Source organism: Dermacentor silvarum, chromosome 5 (assembly GCF_013339745.2).
Source record: "Dermacentor silvarum isolate Dsil-2018 chromosome 5, BIME_Dsil_1.4, whole genome shotgun sequence".
NCBI lineage: Eukaryota > Metazoa > Arthropoda > Arachnida > Ixodida > Ixodidae > Dermacentor > Dermacentor silvarum.
Window position 1 is genome coordinate 38,833,254 of NC_051158.1, and position 17,687 is coordinate 38,850,940.

Here is a 17,687-nt window from a genome sequence, read left to right on the forward strand (position 1 = left end):
CATACAGCAAGGCGTGGCATATACATATACTGAAATATACAGGGCAATTTTTGCTCACGGGAAGCCAACATCGGATTTTCTGCGGCACGGGGCCCTTAACGCTCTCGCGTTAAAACATCCGGCACCCAAAGGGGTACACAAGGTCCACGAGTGTTTTTGAATTTCGCACCTATGGTGATGCGGCAGCTGCAGCTAGGAATCAAGCCCATAGTCACATGCTCAGTGGCAAAACATCATAGTTAACTAGCCACCACTGTGGGCTAGACAAGAGAATAATTTATGGCATGCACATTCCAATGTCTTATTCAGTTGGCTGCAGCGTACAGCCGATGATGACAAACTTAATGAAATGTATGAAAGACGGCACGTGGCTGTCAGCTTAATTTGGTGACTGCGAGGGTTCGCGTTGGAAGACATGACATGTTGGCCCCTTGACTGCCGATGACGAGGTAACTTGTCATCACAACGAGCGTCCACTAATCTGTTTTATTGGCCCTATTAACTTGCAAACATTCATTTAATAACTAAATTAACAAGCAAGGTGTTATGCGGGCACGGGCAAATATGAACGCATCTCATTAAAAGATCACAGGCACTCGCTGTCAAAATGCTTACGTGATGAAGAGTGGCAACAGCTGCGAGCGAATTGACCTTCGTGCTGCCTTTTGCTTCAATGCGAACTAAGCAGCGAGAACACAGCGCACACGAAGCCACCAGCCCTTGGCAGGCCTAGATTCTGTACCCACTGCACATGGCTTTCACGATACGACCCACGCGGCAACGCTCAGCCGCCATCAGAGTAGATGCTTTTCAAAGCCTTGGTGCAGGGTCATGCAAATGAGGCAGGACTAGACGATACGTTGACTTTGAGGGCGAGACTTACAAAGTGTCTTTGCAGAGAGCATCAAAGAGCTTGGAGATGATGGTACGCTGCATCAGGGTGTTGACTGGCACCTGGATCCGGAGCAAATCATCAAAAATGCCAAACGAAGGCAATTTGAAATCTTCACAGTCAGGTTCACAGTCAGACGAGCTCTCCCCTTGCTCCTCTGGGTGCGGGCTTGGCCTGACCTCTTGACGGCTTCATTGATAAGACAACAAAAGAGGAGAAAGTCTGTAAAATAGTGTGAACAATCAAATGCACAAGACTGCAGCTCATTATTGCTTTCTTTGCACAGCAATATGAAAACTTAAGCGAGATGTGCTACAAGATTCAAGCTTGGAACAGACACGGCAAAATGTTAGGTTACCAAAGTGCATTTGCAAAATCGAATTCTGGGGTGCTAGCGCGACAAAACCACGATTTGATTATGAGGCACGTCCGTAGTGGGGGACTCTGGATTAATTTTGACCACCAGGGGATCATTAACGTGCTCCCAATGCATAGGGATACAGGCATTTCTGCCTTTTGCCAGTCATCAAAATGCGGCTGCCTCAGTCGGGATTCGATCCCGCGACCTTGTGCTTAGCAGCGCAACACCATAAGCCGCTTAGCCACCGCGGTGGGTGTTTTGTCAAATCCGCTCAATGCTTAGTTTTGGACCGGAGAGAAAGAAATGCATATCCAAAACACAAACAACACACGAGAAACGTACATGATGGAATCACTGTGAAGCAAAGCTTTTGTGAAGTGGTTAACCTAAATGCTGTAAAACTAAATGCAATGTGTAAGATTGTCTTTATTGCCATCACATGCAATGTACAATCTCCTGCAATGCCTATGTTTATGCCCTGCACAGGTCATGTTTATGCACAGCCCAGCTGAACAAATTCAAATTCCTAATCCACCCTACTACGTACTGTATGCTTTTAATGATGCTGCAGAGGCAGGAAATGTGTCAAAACTAAATTTTTCTCATTCTTTGCACTCACTGCATAGTGAGGGCTTCGACTTTGTTGGTGTCGATGACACAAAGTAGCACGCAAGGGCTTTTTGGTCAGTTGCCTGCTCCTAAGTTCGCATACTATGCGACAGCTGTGGCTGAAAGTATGGCTGTGTTCTAATACTCGCCGTAGACGGCAAAGTAGACGGCTTCGCGAAGACAGCATCGAAGTCGGGGACGATGCAGGCTACTTTCCTGTCTAAACAAGATGGCAGCTGAGCAGGACGCTTGAAAACTCAACGGGAAGCTCGTCTGAGCACAAGAAGACATAGACCTGCTTTCCTATGCCCTTTAATGTAAGTCACATCGCATTTTTCATAGGTTCGCAGGTGCAAATACTTAAAATACAGAAATATTGTGCTTCTCTCAACTTTCTTTTTTTTGTTGCCAGGAGGTGGCGTCACGTCGCAGAAACGTCTTCCAGACGGCTCGAAATGGGTTCCATTACTTGGCCTCGAAGTTGTCTTAGCTGTCTCCTTAGCTGTCTACGTAGACTGCCTCCGATGCTGGCCAGAATTGGAACACAACCAATGTTCCACATGTGCCACCACAGCTGTGAGTGGCGCTAGCTAACACTCCCAGATCCAGATGCAGTATACATATGCACATATCCCGTAAAGTCGACGAGGAGGACAGCCGTCACCATATCTCAATGGTAGGGCATTGCATGCACAATGTGAAAGATGTGGGCTCAGCTCCCACCTGGCAACTGTGTGGCAAGTTGTGTTTTCATGCACTTTCGTTTCCCTCATTAATTCTACATCTTAATTACGAAAGAGCGTTTAATTTTCCCCTATGCTTTCCTTGGCTTCATTGTCTGCCGGCTTCACGTGGTTGTAAACTAAGAAAAAATTCGAGCCCCTCAGTTCCCCCCTCAGTCTTATCGTTAACTAAGTTATCAACAGACAAAATTAATTAGCATCCTAAAGGTGACAGATAAGGACAAATTACAGTTGGCACTCAGTGCATGTAAATATGGTAAATTTATGCAGTGGCAACAGTACTCTCATGTAGTACCTGACTTCCTCCGCTGGTTCGTCACAACTCTTTCTTTTGGCCGGAGAAGCTTGCGCTCTCGTGTAGTACGTGTCTTCCTCCGCTGGTTTGTCGCAACTTTTCCTTTTGTCAGGGGAAGCTTGGGATCTCGTGTAGCGTGCGACTTCCTCTGCTGGTTTGTCATAATTTTTTCTTTTTTCTGGGGAATCTTGCACTCTCGTGTAGTACGTGACTTCCTCTACTGGTTTGTCGCAATTTTTTCTTTTGTCCGGGGAAGCTTGCACTATTGTGTAATACGTGACTACCTCTGCTGGTATGTCGCAACTTTTGCTTTTGTCTGGGGAAACTTGCGCTCTCATGTAGTACGTGACTTCCTCTGCTGGTCCGTCGCAACTTTTGCTTTTGTCTGGGGAAGCTTGCGCTCTCGTGTAGTACGTGACTTCCTCTGCTGGTCCGTCGCAATTTTTACTTTTGTCTGGGGAAGCTTGCGCTCTCGTGTAGTACGCGACTTCCTCTGCTGGTATTTCACAACTTTTTCTTTTGTCTGGGGAAGCTCGGCCACATTCTTCTGCCATCAGAGTTTCCGAGGCCGCTTCGTCGGTGCACATTCCAAGCAGGTCAGAATCGGTGACATCCTCCAAGACAGCGTCGGAATAGTCCGGACAATCCAGAGACTCCTCTTCTTCCGGCTGTTTACTCTCGGCTCGAGACTCAGTCGAGTCTGATGCAGAGCACGACTCCACAGAGTCCGAAGGCGTGGTTTCAAACGTGTGAGAATGTTCAGCCCCGAAGGCTTCAGAAGACGTGTCATCGGGCCCACCGGACTCCCGCTGGCTTGGCTTGTCCTGGCTCACATGCAAGTTGGTTGATGAACTCGGAGGTGACTTCTGGCTCACAGGCTGCGAAAAGTTAAAAAAATTATGCAGATTCGGCACACTTTCTCGAATGTAGGAAACTGGTTAATTAAATGCTATAAAAATGTTCATCTTCTGCGCTGCATTTTGCAGCATAGCGACTACGTGCCTGGCCGGAAAGTCGGCAAGGTAATCCACAAGACCACGGGATCAGCCCGCTTTACCTACACGACGAGAAACTGACCGAGTAGTTGCAGCAAACTTCAAGAAAGAAGGCATAAAAGACATCTCTTTAATAAAGCAATTATCGACTTGAAGGCGTACACTTGCTGCATTGAGAATATTTAAGTACTGCTCGTTGAAGTCCAGAAGGGTTCACCTGGAAAGCTTTGCATTAAAAAAAAAAAATTGTAGCTGGCTATCCAGCAATGTTTGGACTAAGTCAGAATTTTTTATTTATTCACAGACAGTGGCTATTGGATGGTCAAATGTTTTGTACATATCAATATTATTTTAATGAATAGATGAAAGTCCTTTATTAATAGATGAGGAAGTCCAAGTCCTCTATGGGGGAGAGATTGGGGCGTTGTTGGACTGCACTTAGTACATTGAATCTCATGATGTCGTCTTGGTAAAGGGCTCGAACATTATTTTTCTTTTTAGGTATACAGGTGTATTTAAAACTTTATATATATATATATATATATATATTTAAATATTAGGTTATGGAATCAACTCCCTGAAGAGGTAATACAGTCGAACCTCAATATAACGTAGTTGTGCTTGCAGTGAAAAACTTCATTATATCGCGATTTTCATTAATTCGTGATTTCGTTCATTCAATGGAACTAAGATCGGGAAATAAAAATAGTTTGTTACATCGCAAATTTTGTTAAATCGAGGTTCGTTATATCGAGGTTTGACTGTAAATATACAGTAAAAGCTCGATGATACGATCACGGCTAATACGAATTTCCGGATGATACAAATTTTTCTGTGGTCCCGGCCGAGCCCCCTTACTTTGCAACGTGCTAGAGAACGGTTGTTACGAATCGATTTTCAGCCTGCGTTGGTTGATACGAATAAACGCCGCCCCACCGACGGCCGCGAAAGAGAACAGCGCGCAGTCACGCGCTTTCTCTCCTTCTCTTTTGGTGCGGAGGCGCGGCGCCGGACAGCGCGGACTCCGCGACTGGGCGCGAAGAGTTTGAAGCGGTGCCGCTTCAAGAAATAAATGCTTTTTACGTACATGTGCCTGAGTGAGTTCACCTCTGACTCTTTAATTTAGCTACAGTCGAATCTCGTTAATTCGAACACGCCTATTTCGAACATACCGCGTACCGACAGTGCTCTTAGCAGCGCGCCAAATAACGCGGCGGCGCCTCCGACCGGCATTGCTCCGACACCGCCATAGAGCAAAAGCTCAGGAGAGACCCCTCAATGCTGCGCGTGTAGGAACGGGAAAAAAAAAGAAAGAACCCGCGGCGGAAATTTCCCCCTCTCTAATTGCAAGGTCGCCGTTTCTGCATCGCGCCGGAACAAGCGTGTACGTGCCGTGCCGACTAGAGTGTTCTAGACAACCGTATTCTAGCACACACTAGTGCCGACGTCTCAGCCACGCAGATAAAATAGCAGTGAACCCTTCTCCACTATTTTCTAGTCACATGCTGAACTTGCACGCTGCGGCAGCAGCGCAGAGGGAAGCAGCGGCGGAGGCACAGTCGGGCCAACGAAACTGCCACGCCCGCAAACGCCCCGCAAACTGCTCGCTTCCCGATAACGGCAGAAAACGAAACTTCAGGGAGCGGCTAAAATAAGCTGGCGCCAGCACGGCGGCGGGCGCGCACGGAGATGTGCGCACGGAGTCGAAGGTGAGAGAGCTACGAGGGAGTTGAGAGGGAGGGCGAGGGAAGCCACCGAAGCGGCGGAGTTGACCGCTTCGGTGGAAATCCGCTTCCCTGCCGCCCTCCTCCCTCACCTTCGACGGTCTCCGCGCGCACCCGTGTGCCGGCGCCGCCCGCTCGCTCCCTGAAGCTTCGTTTTCTGTCGTTATCGGGAAGCGACCGTTAGCCGGCGTGGGCAGTTTCGTGGCCCGCGCTTGCTATGCGCTTGCGCGCCTCGCACCGTTCGTGCATCGTGCTATGGTAAACGAATACTTCAAAAATACGTCCTTTAATTCGAATAAATTTTCGGGCCCCTTCGAGTTCGAATTATCGAGATTCGAAAGTAGTTTTACTTGTGTTTTGATGATATGAATTTCGGCTCATACGAATATTTTTCGTGACCCCGTGAGATTCGTATCATCGAGCTTTTACTGTAACTGAAAATGGTGTCTTATTTCATCGTTTAACTCGCGATGCTCTATTTCATGTGTATTTAGTTAGTATTGGATGTGCCATCTGGTATTGTATTCCGTATTTTGATTTCCCTGCAGTTAATTTGTCCACCTATGTATCCAAACTATGCTGACCTTGTATATGTATCCCCCCGCCCTCCCTACAGTAATGCCACTACAGCGATGCAGGAATGCTGTAAAATAAAATAAAATGTGGCAGCATGGAACTCATTATTAGAGCTTTTATGCCTAAGAAGTACATTCATTGCACTTTCTTTTCAAGTACTGTGTAAAATTTTGAATGTAATTGGTTCTAAGGAAAAATAAGAAGTATGATACATACAAAAAGCAGTCATTTTCCCAATGGTAACAAATGAGTTAAACAACTCTACCATCTCTTTTAAGGTGCGACTGCGTACTCACCATGTGCTGTGCATGAGCATAGGCATGCTCGCCATCGGCGTCAGCTAGTGTCCGCTTGAGTCCACACCTTTTTCTTGCTTCATCCACAGCAGCTGTAGACTCTGGAAGCTTTTGCCGTGCAGTTTTAAACCTGCTCTTCAGGGCGATCAACCAGCGACGCTGCAAGTGGCAAAAAAATGACCACTGGCGCTCACAAATTGGCAATCACTCACGAATGCACTGACTCACACTAACTGCACACTCATCCAACAGGCGTGAGATCAAGCGTTGGTGAGTGACCAAAGATGTGAGTGGACGCGAGATGGAACGAGGGTGAAGGCCAATAAGTTTGAGAGGGGAAAAAAATTCACAATAAATTTTATGACATTTGATTCGATATCCGGCTTTTTTTTTATTCGATTCAATGTTCGAATTGAAATCTATTATTCGGTATTTGCACACCCCTAATGTCAAATTATTTTAGATATCGAACTACGTTGCTATCCCCTTCAAGTGTTGTATGTCCGGAATTGACTGTGCATTAAGAAAAAGCAAGGAAGTTAACCAGGACTGAGCACGTTTAGCTACCCCACAATAGGTGAGAAAGGAGAGAAGATACCATTCAAGTACGGTGGAGAATTAAGCAAACTGGAACATTCACTGCTGCTTCACAGACACTCACTAAAGGCAGTCAACTTCAAAAACCACAGCTGTGCTCAGGCCCCCTGCTGCTCTTAAAAAGATAAATTTCGCACAGGAAAGCGTTCATGGACAGAGCCTTAGAGCTGTCACCTAAGATCAAAATTTTCAGTTGACCGTTGCTCTTTTGCACTGTCCTCCTGGGCACTTCACAAAATTCGGTAACCCAGGCAGGAACTTTCACAGGTAGAAGTGGGCCAGAATGTTGCAGGACAGTAGCACTGAGTAATACTCTGCACCAGATGTCGTCTTACCCTGTCATACTTTCCTTCCACCACGTGTGGGTACTTTGTCACCAACGAGTCCAGTACTCTATTGTACAGCCTGTTTGTTGGATATCTGCAAGGGGGAACCGGAAGCCAAGGTGAATTGCTTGGTAGCGAGAGTCCTCTGAGCAAACAACATTTACTTACAATATCTTGTACTACATTCGGTTCCAGCGCACCCTTGATTGTAACACACACCTCCATCTTCCCACTTCAAAAAATGCAGAACGCAATACTCTCAATTATTCTTCTCTCATTGAATTTTCGTGGTAAGAGAGAGAAACACCAATTTGTTTTCCACTTCGGAAAAGAAAAGTTATTGCATCCAAGCCACATTAGACCCAGTGGTGACCCTCACCATTGCTATGGTGGCTAGAAGGGGCAGTGTGACGGTCGCCATATACGCGCCATGGGAGAGAGGCGCACAAAACTCGATGACATTTTTTACGCCGCTAGGGGCGCGGCCGTCGTCGGGAGCGCGCGAGATCTTCGCCGCTACAGCCATTGCTACAGCTGCTACAGCCACGTGTATTTGGCACTGTGCGCAAACTTCCACACGTGCAACTGTGTTTGTGTGACTCCTGGACGCGCACCATGTGAATGATTCCGGATAGCTACACACTATTACCATGCCAGCGAAAGCAGGTACGTGTTTTGTGCCCGGTTGTAAAAGTGGGTACAAGTCGTGTCCGGCAAGGGTGTCGTCGTTTCGAGCTCCCAAGGATGCATTGAAACGGGAGCAGTGGGCCCGTAATATAAAACGGGGCGATAAGGAACTAACCAACGACTGCGTCGTTTGTGAACGTCACTTCGAGGCAACGTTTATACAGAGGACTTATCGTCATGTTATCAATGGTGAGATGGTTGAAATTCCACGCGATCGGCCGCTGCTAACAGAGGACACCGTTCGTACAATCTTCCCGGATGCGCCAAAATACCTCACAAAGAAAACGCCGACTAGAAGGAAGGAGAGAAACCTGTGTGAACAAGGTGAGCCCCCGACTAAAAGAAGGATTACTGTAAAGCAGCAGGCGCCGGAAGAAAGTGAACAAGTAATAGAAGCACAACATGCTGCAGAATCGGAGTTTATCGAAGCTGTACATACTGACACGATAGAAGTGGAGCCGCAGAGTGAAGTCAGTACGAAATATGTGTGCCGCAACATCAAACTTCCTAACACAAGCTGGAACAAACTATCGTTTTCCACTGAACCAGGGACCGTCACTTTCGGCCTTTGCGAGTTAGAGGGTGCCGAGTTGGATCACCTACTGCTGCCGAAATTGGTGAAGTTTGAACAGGCCGTTGGAGCAAGTAGCAACAGTCAGTTGTTCTGTTGTTCTTAGGGGCAAGCTGCACCTAAAACGCAATGTTTCCTCACCAGATGAGGCGCAGTTGGTGCTGAACAGCGCACATTCTCTGGTTTTATGTGCTGGCTGTGGTATGAAACCAAACGCAGTCGGAAAATATGAGTATTTTGCCGGCTTGTACTTTTCGCCTGAGTGCAGCCTTACGTGCGAAAGTAAGGGCCCTTGCATGCACTGCAAGTACCTACGAAAGATCTTGCAAAATCAGCAATCACGACGGAAGCATGGCGTTTTAGTTAAACGCCTTGCAAGACGTGCCAACACTTGCCGCCGTCTGGTAGCTGCGCAACGAAAGCTGCTGAACGTACAGAGGGAACTCGAATTGTACTTTCACTTACAATTCTCAGCTGTGCTGATTGATTTGTTTTAGTGCATTTTTTCGAACTGTGTTGAACTTTTTCTGGTCGTGCTGAACTGATGCATGAGCATGTGAAAAATAAAATGTTTCTGAAGAACCAGCTGGATGCACCGTACAAACTTCTTTTTACATTTCCAGAAACACTTGTTCAATATACTTAGTGGTAGTAGAATGACCAGTGTTGTAGCCTTGTGACACGCACAAGTTGTAAATGTTAAGGGAATATAACACCCCTCTTCGAAACATGCAAGTTGCAGCCGCGCAGTTAGTATAGTTTCCGCGCGAACCGGCGCTTGTTTTTCTTTATTGAGTGCGGGGCGTAACTAGGGAACAAGAATAAAATAAGTTGAGGAGCACCTCGTATCTGGGACGAACGTCTAGCACAAATTTACATAACACGGGCCACTGTCAACTACCCATTCGCCGTACGTATAGCATATCTCGAGACTCGCGCAGAGACTGACAACTCAATAAAATTGCTCAGTTGCAACATATATGGGAAGTTTCGCGTGCAACAAATGCATGCCGCATAACGAACGAATATGCAAAAAATATATATATGTATACTTAGCCCTCAGCCACGCTCTACCAACACCGCTGCACGCGCTCCCGACGCGCGCAGTGCCACCTCGACCTGCCGCCATGTTTCATCGCCCGTATGTGCACCTTCTGGCCCTTGCCCGTCACACTGCCCCTTCTAGCCACCATACCATTGCTGTCTGAAGCCCTACTCATCAATATTAACTTCCCAGAGCATGTCATCTTGAGTTCTGTCCATGGGGTGTAAGTGAGATGTTGCTATTGGCATTAAGAACGAAAAAACAAACAAAAAAACAGATGCGCCGCAGCCTTGAAATTCCCATACTAGCCAGAAGTGAGATTGTAAGTTTTGACTGCACTGTATTTTAAAATGCCCAGAGACTGGATTTATCAAGTGAATATTAAAAAAATACTACTTTGAAATCTGCGACGTCACACCAACATACCGGCGCAGAGGTTTTAGTGCAAAATTCAAAAAACAAACTTTCACTTTTCCTTCTAAGATGCAACTTAATGTTGCAAAGGTAATAAATGTAGAGTTATGAAAGACTACTTCATCAGTCTAGATGACTTTGCTTCTCTTTAGTATACTGCCCTTTAAACAAATGAAAGGTATAAACGATACCACGCGAATGCATGCACATATTTCATGGTAATTGTAATTCACTTACAGAGTCATTTTGCAGCACGCCTTGAAAAGGACCGAAACGATGTGCCTCCTGACTTTCGCAGTGACCGGCCGCTTATTTTCCAAGAGGGTGTCGCACGAGATGCCGAAGGAAGGAGGCAGCTCAAACTTGAAACAGTCATCGCGGTTATGCCCCGCCATAGGGCTGGGTGCAGTGTTGTCTTTTGACACCACGTCTCCGGCGCTCAGCCGGCCTGTTGGGCAGCACCGCACTCGGCTCATCTTGAACGTGCATGAGCGTCCTGCAGTATGCAACAAGAAAAACACGACAAGTCACACGTCGATAAAGGAACCAAAAAAAAAATATATATATATATATATATATATATATATCATCTAAAACTTGATGCTTCAACATGTAAAAATGCAGAAATGCTTTCATCAGACAAATGCACAAATATGAACGAAATTCGTTGTAGTTAAGAGAAAGTTAAATTCTAGCAACTGTAGAAAGCAGAATGTTTGAGAATGTTGAGAATGGCATGAAGAGGATCTCAGCTGCATGATGGAAGCTAGCAGAATCTGCACGAGTACAATTTCTTCCCCGTCTGAACACTCGTTCATCAACATTCCAAGCTCCCGTGTACACTACTCCAAATGCACAACTCTGAATGCAGACTTGAACTGTACTCACACAGCTGTGGCGCCAGGCCCCCCAGGTGTATCACTCTCAGCCTCTGCAGTGGTCTGTACGGCAGCGTCTGACGAGGTCACAGGCAATCTAGGTATTTCAATGAAGCTGCCGAAAACAGGTCGACACAGAAAAGAGTTTCAGTGAGGCGTAGAAGCAAAGCAGTGCACTGTAGTCCAGGAGCATGGCCACTAAACCGAACCACGTAGTGAGCAAGAACTTCACAGACCTTGAAAAAGCCTTGTAATGCTTTTTTCTTAAAACTTGAGAATACACTGGAATAAGTGTGATGCCTTTGAACGAATACATACTCCAGAAGAAATCTTGAAAAGGGCCTCATGAGCAAACATATAGAGTAATATTTTCTTTCCCCCATTGCCCCTCAACATACATACCTGCCAGCTAGGGGGGGGGGGGGGGGGGGGGGGGGTAATAGCACGCATAGTATCAGTTTGCTGTGATCACCTACCATTTTGGGGATACATAGACATCTTATTAACGATGATTTACCTTTAGATACAGCAAACTTTGAACAGCAGCATCACATTATATTTAGATCACAGTACTTTTTCCGCAACTTTCAACTTGTCTGACTAAGTTTGCTCAATTCAAGTAACGCTCTGGTACACAGCGCCTTGTGCCGCCAAATGATAGGGTTGCCAGATATAGAGAAGGCGAAGTTGGAACAAGGGGAAGCGGAGGGGGCAACGATCTACCCTTTAAATGGCAGAAGCCACAAGTCTGTATGTGTGCCAATGTATTTTTTCTTTTCTACTTGCAATATACAATAAGAAAGGTGCAGCAGTTGCCTGGTTATAACATAGCTAACAATACAGATAAAGCTACTGTGAATGATTACAACCTACAACAGAACTAGAACGACAAAAACGAAACCACCTTCATGCTTATGACAATGCAAGAGAAAACAAATAGAAGTAGCTGCCAGGTAATCTAAAATTTAAAGAAACCTCGTTTATTCATCTTATTCTGTCAAAAATAAAAGTTGGGACATTGGGCCGTTCCGAGTGGACCAAGTTGGGACTTCAGACTTTTATTCAAAAGTCAGGATTGCCCCCCCCCCCCCCCCTTGCTAGATTAGGGATGGTTGGCAACATAACTATATGAGGGCAGCACAGGTACTACCACAATTTCTCACCTGTATGCATTTTTATGAAAATGTCTTCCCTAGCGAGTTTCCACCACTTTTTCTGTATTGGGTAGCTGGGTTTCTAGCATGTTTTTGCAGGCTGATCTCAAAGATAGTGCAGTCTAAAAATGTGGGCCAATCCCGAAGATAGAACAGTAAAAAAAAGTTTCAGCAGTCCAATGCTCCTCTACTCCCGGGCCCTCACGTGAGAGGTGACGCAGTAGAGTGCCATGCGTATTGACTCCACCCAATCTCCACCAACTCACTCAGGAAGACATTGTCTTCGATCAACTTCAACTAGAGGTTGAATCGCATTACAACATTTGTTGCAATCTCGGGTGGCTCCGTCCTTCCACACCTTCAAAGCATTTTTGCATGCAGAATCTATGTTTCGTAAATCTAGATGCAAGATTCACAAAATGATCGAACGTGCCCAAATTTGCAATGTTTACAAAAAATTTCGGGGGAGCTGGCAGTGGCAGGACAGGTCGGATGTGCACTAATATATTGCTGGGCCTATCCTACTGGTGCATATCTGTAGGCCTGTGAACTTTAAAATTCCTAAAAATTCTATAAAAATCCTGCAGGCAATGGAAGGGAGGTAGGGGAAGAATAACAGGCACTTTTAAATAAGCCTGCCCTGAGCACACACCTTTTGTGGCAATGACAACATTATTGACAATGACCTTAGACGCAACAGACAAGCAGCAGAATACTTGGAACAGCCCAAACTGACAAGCAACACACTGTTTTTTTTTTTATCAGTGATTTTTTTCAGCAACATTCTTGCGCCAATTTTGCCTACTTCAGGAACATGTCTGAATAAACTTCTCGAGGTGGGTAGGTCTCTTGCTTCCTTTCCCAATCAGAAGACTGGCAAGAGTATTTTAGGACACTGACGAGAGAAGCTTTTTCGCGAACAGAATTTATTTTTTGTACGAATCTAGAACAAGCCCACATTGTAAATTTATAGGAAAATTCAAGAGTTGGCAGGTATGCAGATGCTACAGCTCAGTCCTTTGACTCTGCTTTCTACTGCAGCAGCATTTTCTTTTTTTTCAGGGTATCCGGAAAACTTCCGTTTCACGGAAACAACATGATCACCCTACATGACTCAACACAGGATGGCACATATATTGGCCATCTCACCTGTATTACAGCAACAGAAGTTCTGGTCACCGGCTCTACAAAATTGTGCAACAAAACAAGAAACGCCTTCTAAATATCCTCACTGCTACAAATATAACCTGTCAAGTGCCCCCACCATTCTTCTAATAAACCGAATCAATTTCTTTGGCTCTTTCTTCCTTTTTTCTTTCACACTCAGTTTTCTCCACTAGGGGCACTTGCTTTCGGACAACCGAGCATCAGGACATGTTCCTCGCCAAACGCAAACTAGCTCTTTGAGACACATATGCTGCCATGCAAGAGCTTTGTGGAATCTCAAGGTTTAGAAGCTGCATTCGGTGGTAGCACCATGTCACGTATCTCCAGCGTGTGGGCAGACGGTTCCGGGCTGCATTCGTTACCAAAATCCACTGCGTGCCTCTTGTTGAGATGCACAGAAATGTACTGTTCATCCATGAGTAAGAAACATTTTAATGCCGTATTCTTGCAAGCCTATTTATCACTACTTTCACTGCTGCCTATAGCCCTTAGCAGCAGCAGATTCTGTGGTAACCTAGCTTGGCTCAGATATCAAATGTTCCTAAAGTTTTAAGACTAGGACCATTGTCTGCATCTGATCCAGTAGCAAACAAAGGCTGAGGCTAGCGGCGCAGTTGCATGTGCAAGTAACACATGCAAGTTGCACTATTTCTTGCTGTAGACAGGTTACCAACATTAAAGAAGAACATTTTTTTTAACGTCAGGCAATAAATATGGGCAACTCACAGCACTGATTGTGATGTCTCCATAGCGTAGTCATCGGTTTCTTGAATTCCTGCCGCATCACTTGCTTGCAGTGAAACATCACCTTCTCCATGGACTGAAGCTGCCTTGCTTGCACAACTGCAAATGCCAAACGGAATTTTTCTGTTCAAGAAACTAGGCCTGTTCTGTGTCAAGAACTTTGCAAATTAATGAGCCAAAACTGCAGCATTTGCACATTACATCAGAGATAAGACAGCTTCACGGAATAAGCTATACACCACTAATGCAATGCCATGCACATTCCTCTCAGAGCCAAGGTCACTGGAAGATATGCGTAGTATCATAGGATAGCAAGTTTTTCGATCTTTCAGCCAGAAATGAATAAATATTGTGCAAGAATGCCTACATGTAGCCTCTGCATATAGACATAAAAAAAGCCTAAGAAAATTAGAGAGCAAAGATGAGCAAAATATAGCATCTCTTTCCACATACATGCTTTGTAGAGACATAGAATAAGACACGAGCTGGATGAACTCACAGAAAAGCAGCTTGGCTGGACAACTGGCATTGAAAAGTTTCATCATGGAACTTCAATTGGAGCTTCACATGTGAATACACACACTTGAGGGCCAGCAATAAACAGCAAAACTGCTTAGTTCATGTTTACATGATCACGATTCCCAAGTAAGGACATGCAATAAATATTGGCAGATTTGACAGAATGCGAAGCACTGAAAAAAACGATAGCATGTTTCTTAAAAAAGCAAAATATATCTAGGGACTTTAGGTGTGATGAGCACCTCTATGGTGCAGAAGTAGGAGAACAAACACAGACCGTGGGTGTTTAGTCAGTGCCCAAAGAAAGAATAAAATAATGTTAGCTTGACACTTACTGTCCACAATGCGTCCGTATAATTGATAGTGCAATGAAATATCCAATATAGACCAGTACTCACGGAGCCTGAGGAGGTGTACAAGCGGGTGGAGCGTTGAAACCACAGGTAGACACTGGTACACCGCACATAGTTGAAGCACTTCTTGAAAAAACGCGCAGCTTTGCTTTGTTTGGGATTGCATCTCCAGGCAAAAGGTCTACAAAGTCGTCCAGGTCAGCATCGAATATTTGGACCTGTTGGGCATAGAATGCATTTTTTTCTTTCTTAAAAGAAGGGAGTTTCCCAGGCAGGATATGCAGCGATACGCGGCATTGCCATATGTTTTATGTTGTTGCTTGATCTAAGACGACATTCGAAATGCATCTGTTCATTTGAGATGTTATTAATATTGGCGCAGTGGCTCTTCAATAAAACTGCTAGCTTTCTTCAGTATCAGTAAGAACATATGCACGTTTATGAGTCGGTCCAAAACGCAGGGTTCAAGTTAGGCATTTATTAATAATCTACCGACCCTGAACGTGATTCGCACGACTCCGATAGACGCAAGGAGCTCAGGGACGCTTCGGCAGCGTATCGGGTCCTTAAAACACCTGCACGAAGAGTATACTGTGTATTCTGCACATGCACATGTTGCACCCCAAGAAGGAACAAAGTGTGCAAGGGTTTCTACCAGGGTGTTTTCAGAATCAAATTCCACGATTCCGGCCAGCTTCTCCAGCAGCTCGACGTAGGTTCCAGTCGTCAGCTTCAGTTTTCGCCTGTTGCCGCTTTGTAGTATGATGAGACAAAACACGTCTCCCATTTCGGCAAATACAGCGCGCGGAGCCACTGCACGCGTCGCTCAACAGCACACAGAGACACAAATTAGCACTTACGGCACGGATACGAATGCTAAACCGAATACAAACACGAGCACCAAGCGCGGGAAAGTGCCTTACAGTGTTGCCAGATGGCACCGAGTGACATAACCAAACTACAGGGATATTGTAGCTGCACTCAGTCATTCAGTAACAAAAGCCAATTATCTAGCAAGACCTATAAAAATAGGTAACTTGTATACCTATTACGGAAAACGATAGACGTGTCGTCTGACACAATACGAACTTTTTTTTTTTTTTAATACTTGCAACATGAAGCTAAACAGTTCGACAGAATTACCTGTCTGGTTGGTAAAAATTGATTGAGACTTAAAGATTGACTCCAACCAAATAAGGCAATTTTTTAGCCCGACGTTTCGGAGCCAATTCGGCTCCTTCTTCAGGGGGTATTCTTCGGAGGTGGCGGTGTGCCGCTTTTAAAAGTAGTAGTAAGTGGTTCGTGTGGAAAGGGGAATGTTGGCGCTATCTTCTGCAGCCCTAGAGGGAGCACGGCTCAGCACCCCTAAAAGCCATCGCAAGAAAGGAGAGGAAAGGGGAGAGAGCGCAAGGTGGGGAGACACTTGACAGGGCACCTGTTTTTGACAGACGAAAGAGGTGGTAGGTTGCTGGTCGGCTGGGTTGACCGAAGCTGGGGGCGCGTACGAGGGGCGGGGAGGGACGTTGGTGACCTAGAGAGGGGGGTCCTTTCTTCGGCGCTGAGCCGTGCTCCCTCAAGGGCTGCAGAAGATAGCGCCAACCTTTCCCTTTCCTCACGAACCACTTACTACTCCTTTCTTCCCTTCGTCGCGTCTGCAACGCCATGGACATACAAAGAAGGAAGCATGCCCTTCATGCGGTTTATATTACCCGCCGTATTCTGAATGTGCCATGACTCCAGTAGTAGCCTTTTTCGCCAGTTGGTGAGAAACTCATAATGGTTTGAAGGATTTGGGTTTCTTTGAAAAGAAATCTTGTGGTAGGCGTCTTCGGAATGTTCGGCAACGGCGCTGCGTATTCGGTTGAATGTTCTGACGTCATTTTCATGTTGTTTGGTTCTTTCTTTTAGATTTTTGGTTTCCCCGATGTACGACGCCGGACAGTCGGCACGGCTGATTTATTGAGCTTTTTTCTTTTGGTGGACGGTCTTTTGGTTTAGGAATAAGGATATTCAAAGTGTTCATCGGTTTGTGCGCGACATTGAGGCCTTCTTTTTTTAATATTCGGCTGAGAGCTTCGCTGGTACCTTTGACGTATGGGATGGACACTCGTTTCTGTGGTCGGGGGGAAGTCAATGGTTGGAGGTCTCGTAGTTTGTTTCTTTTTTGTTGTCGGGTGGTTTTTCGAATGAATTCCGTTGTATAGCCATTGCTTTTAAGTTCGTTGAGAACCGCTCTACTTTATTTCTTTTTGTCTGATTCCAATGTGCAATGAGTTTCGGCTCTTTTCAGTAAAGAATTTACGACAGATGCCTTGTGGTTTGCCGGATGGTTGGATGCGAAGTGTAGGTAGCGGCCTGTGTGGGTTGGTTTTCGGTAGACTGAAAATTTTTAGATTGCCGTCGGCTCGTATAACTTGTACATCTAGGAATGGTAGCGATCCGTTTTGTTCGTCCTCAGACGTGAATTGTATATCAGGGTCTATGGAATTTAAATGGCTCAGCAGGTTTTCGACTTGCGACTCCTTCACGATGCAGAAGCAATCATACACGTACCTTAGGAAAACTTTTGGCTTCGGGGAAAAAAGTAGAGCTCATACAACGTTAAAATGGCAAACAATAGTTCACTTACACGTTCGTGGAACCATGGGCCAGAGCTTTTTGTGGTCGATCCAGTCGCTGTCCGTCGGTGGACACGAAACAGGCTCTTACCGCACTGTCGCCCATGCCTACTGCTACAGTGT

General features: G+C 45.6%; 1 protein-coding gene across 3 annotated transcripts in view; it reads right to left on the reverse strand.

Moving 5' to 3' along the window:
* Window positions 1-15,835, reverse strand: part of LOC119453306 (uncharacterized) — a 33,757-nt gene extending 17,922 nt beyond the window's left edge. For 2 of the 3 annotated variants that reach the window (XM_049667756.1, XM_049667754.1), the window contains exons 1-9: window positions 15,602-15,835; window positions 14,992-15,164; window positions 14,057-14,173; window positions 11,020-11,124; window positions 10,369-10,627; window positions 7,424-7,508; window positions 6,492-6,650; window positions 2,901-3,778; window positions 884-1,081 (exon numbers count right to left, since the gene is read on the reverse strand). In XM_049667756.1, the coding sequence (XP_049523713.1) occupies window positions 884-1,081; window positions 2,901-3,778; window positions 6,492-6,650; window positions 7,424-7,508; window positions 10,369-10,607 (1,559 nt within the window). In that variant the 5' untranslated portion in view covers window positions 10,608-10,627; window positions 11,020-11,124; window positions 14,057-14,173; window positions 14,992-15,164; window positions 15,602-15,835. Of the gene's footprint in view, window positions 1-883; window positions 1,082-2,900; window positions 3,779-6,491; window positions 6,651-7,423; window positions 7,509-10,368; window positions 10,628-11,019; window positions 11,349-14,056; window positions 14,174-14,991; window positions 15,165-15,601 lie in introns of those variants that run through there. The other variant, XM_049667755.1, reaches the window with a different exon arrangement.
* Window positions 15,836-17,687: the final 1,852 nt, after the last annotated feature.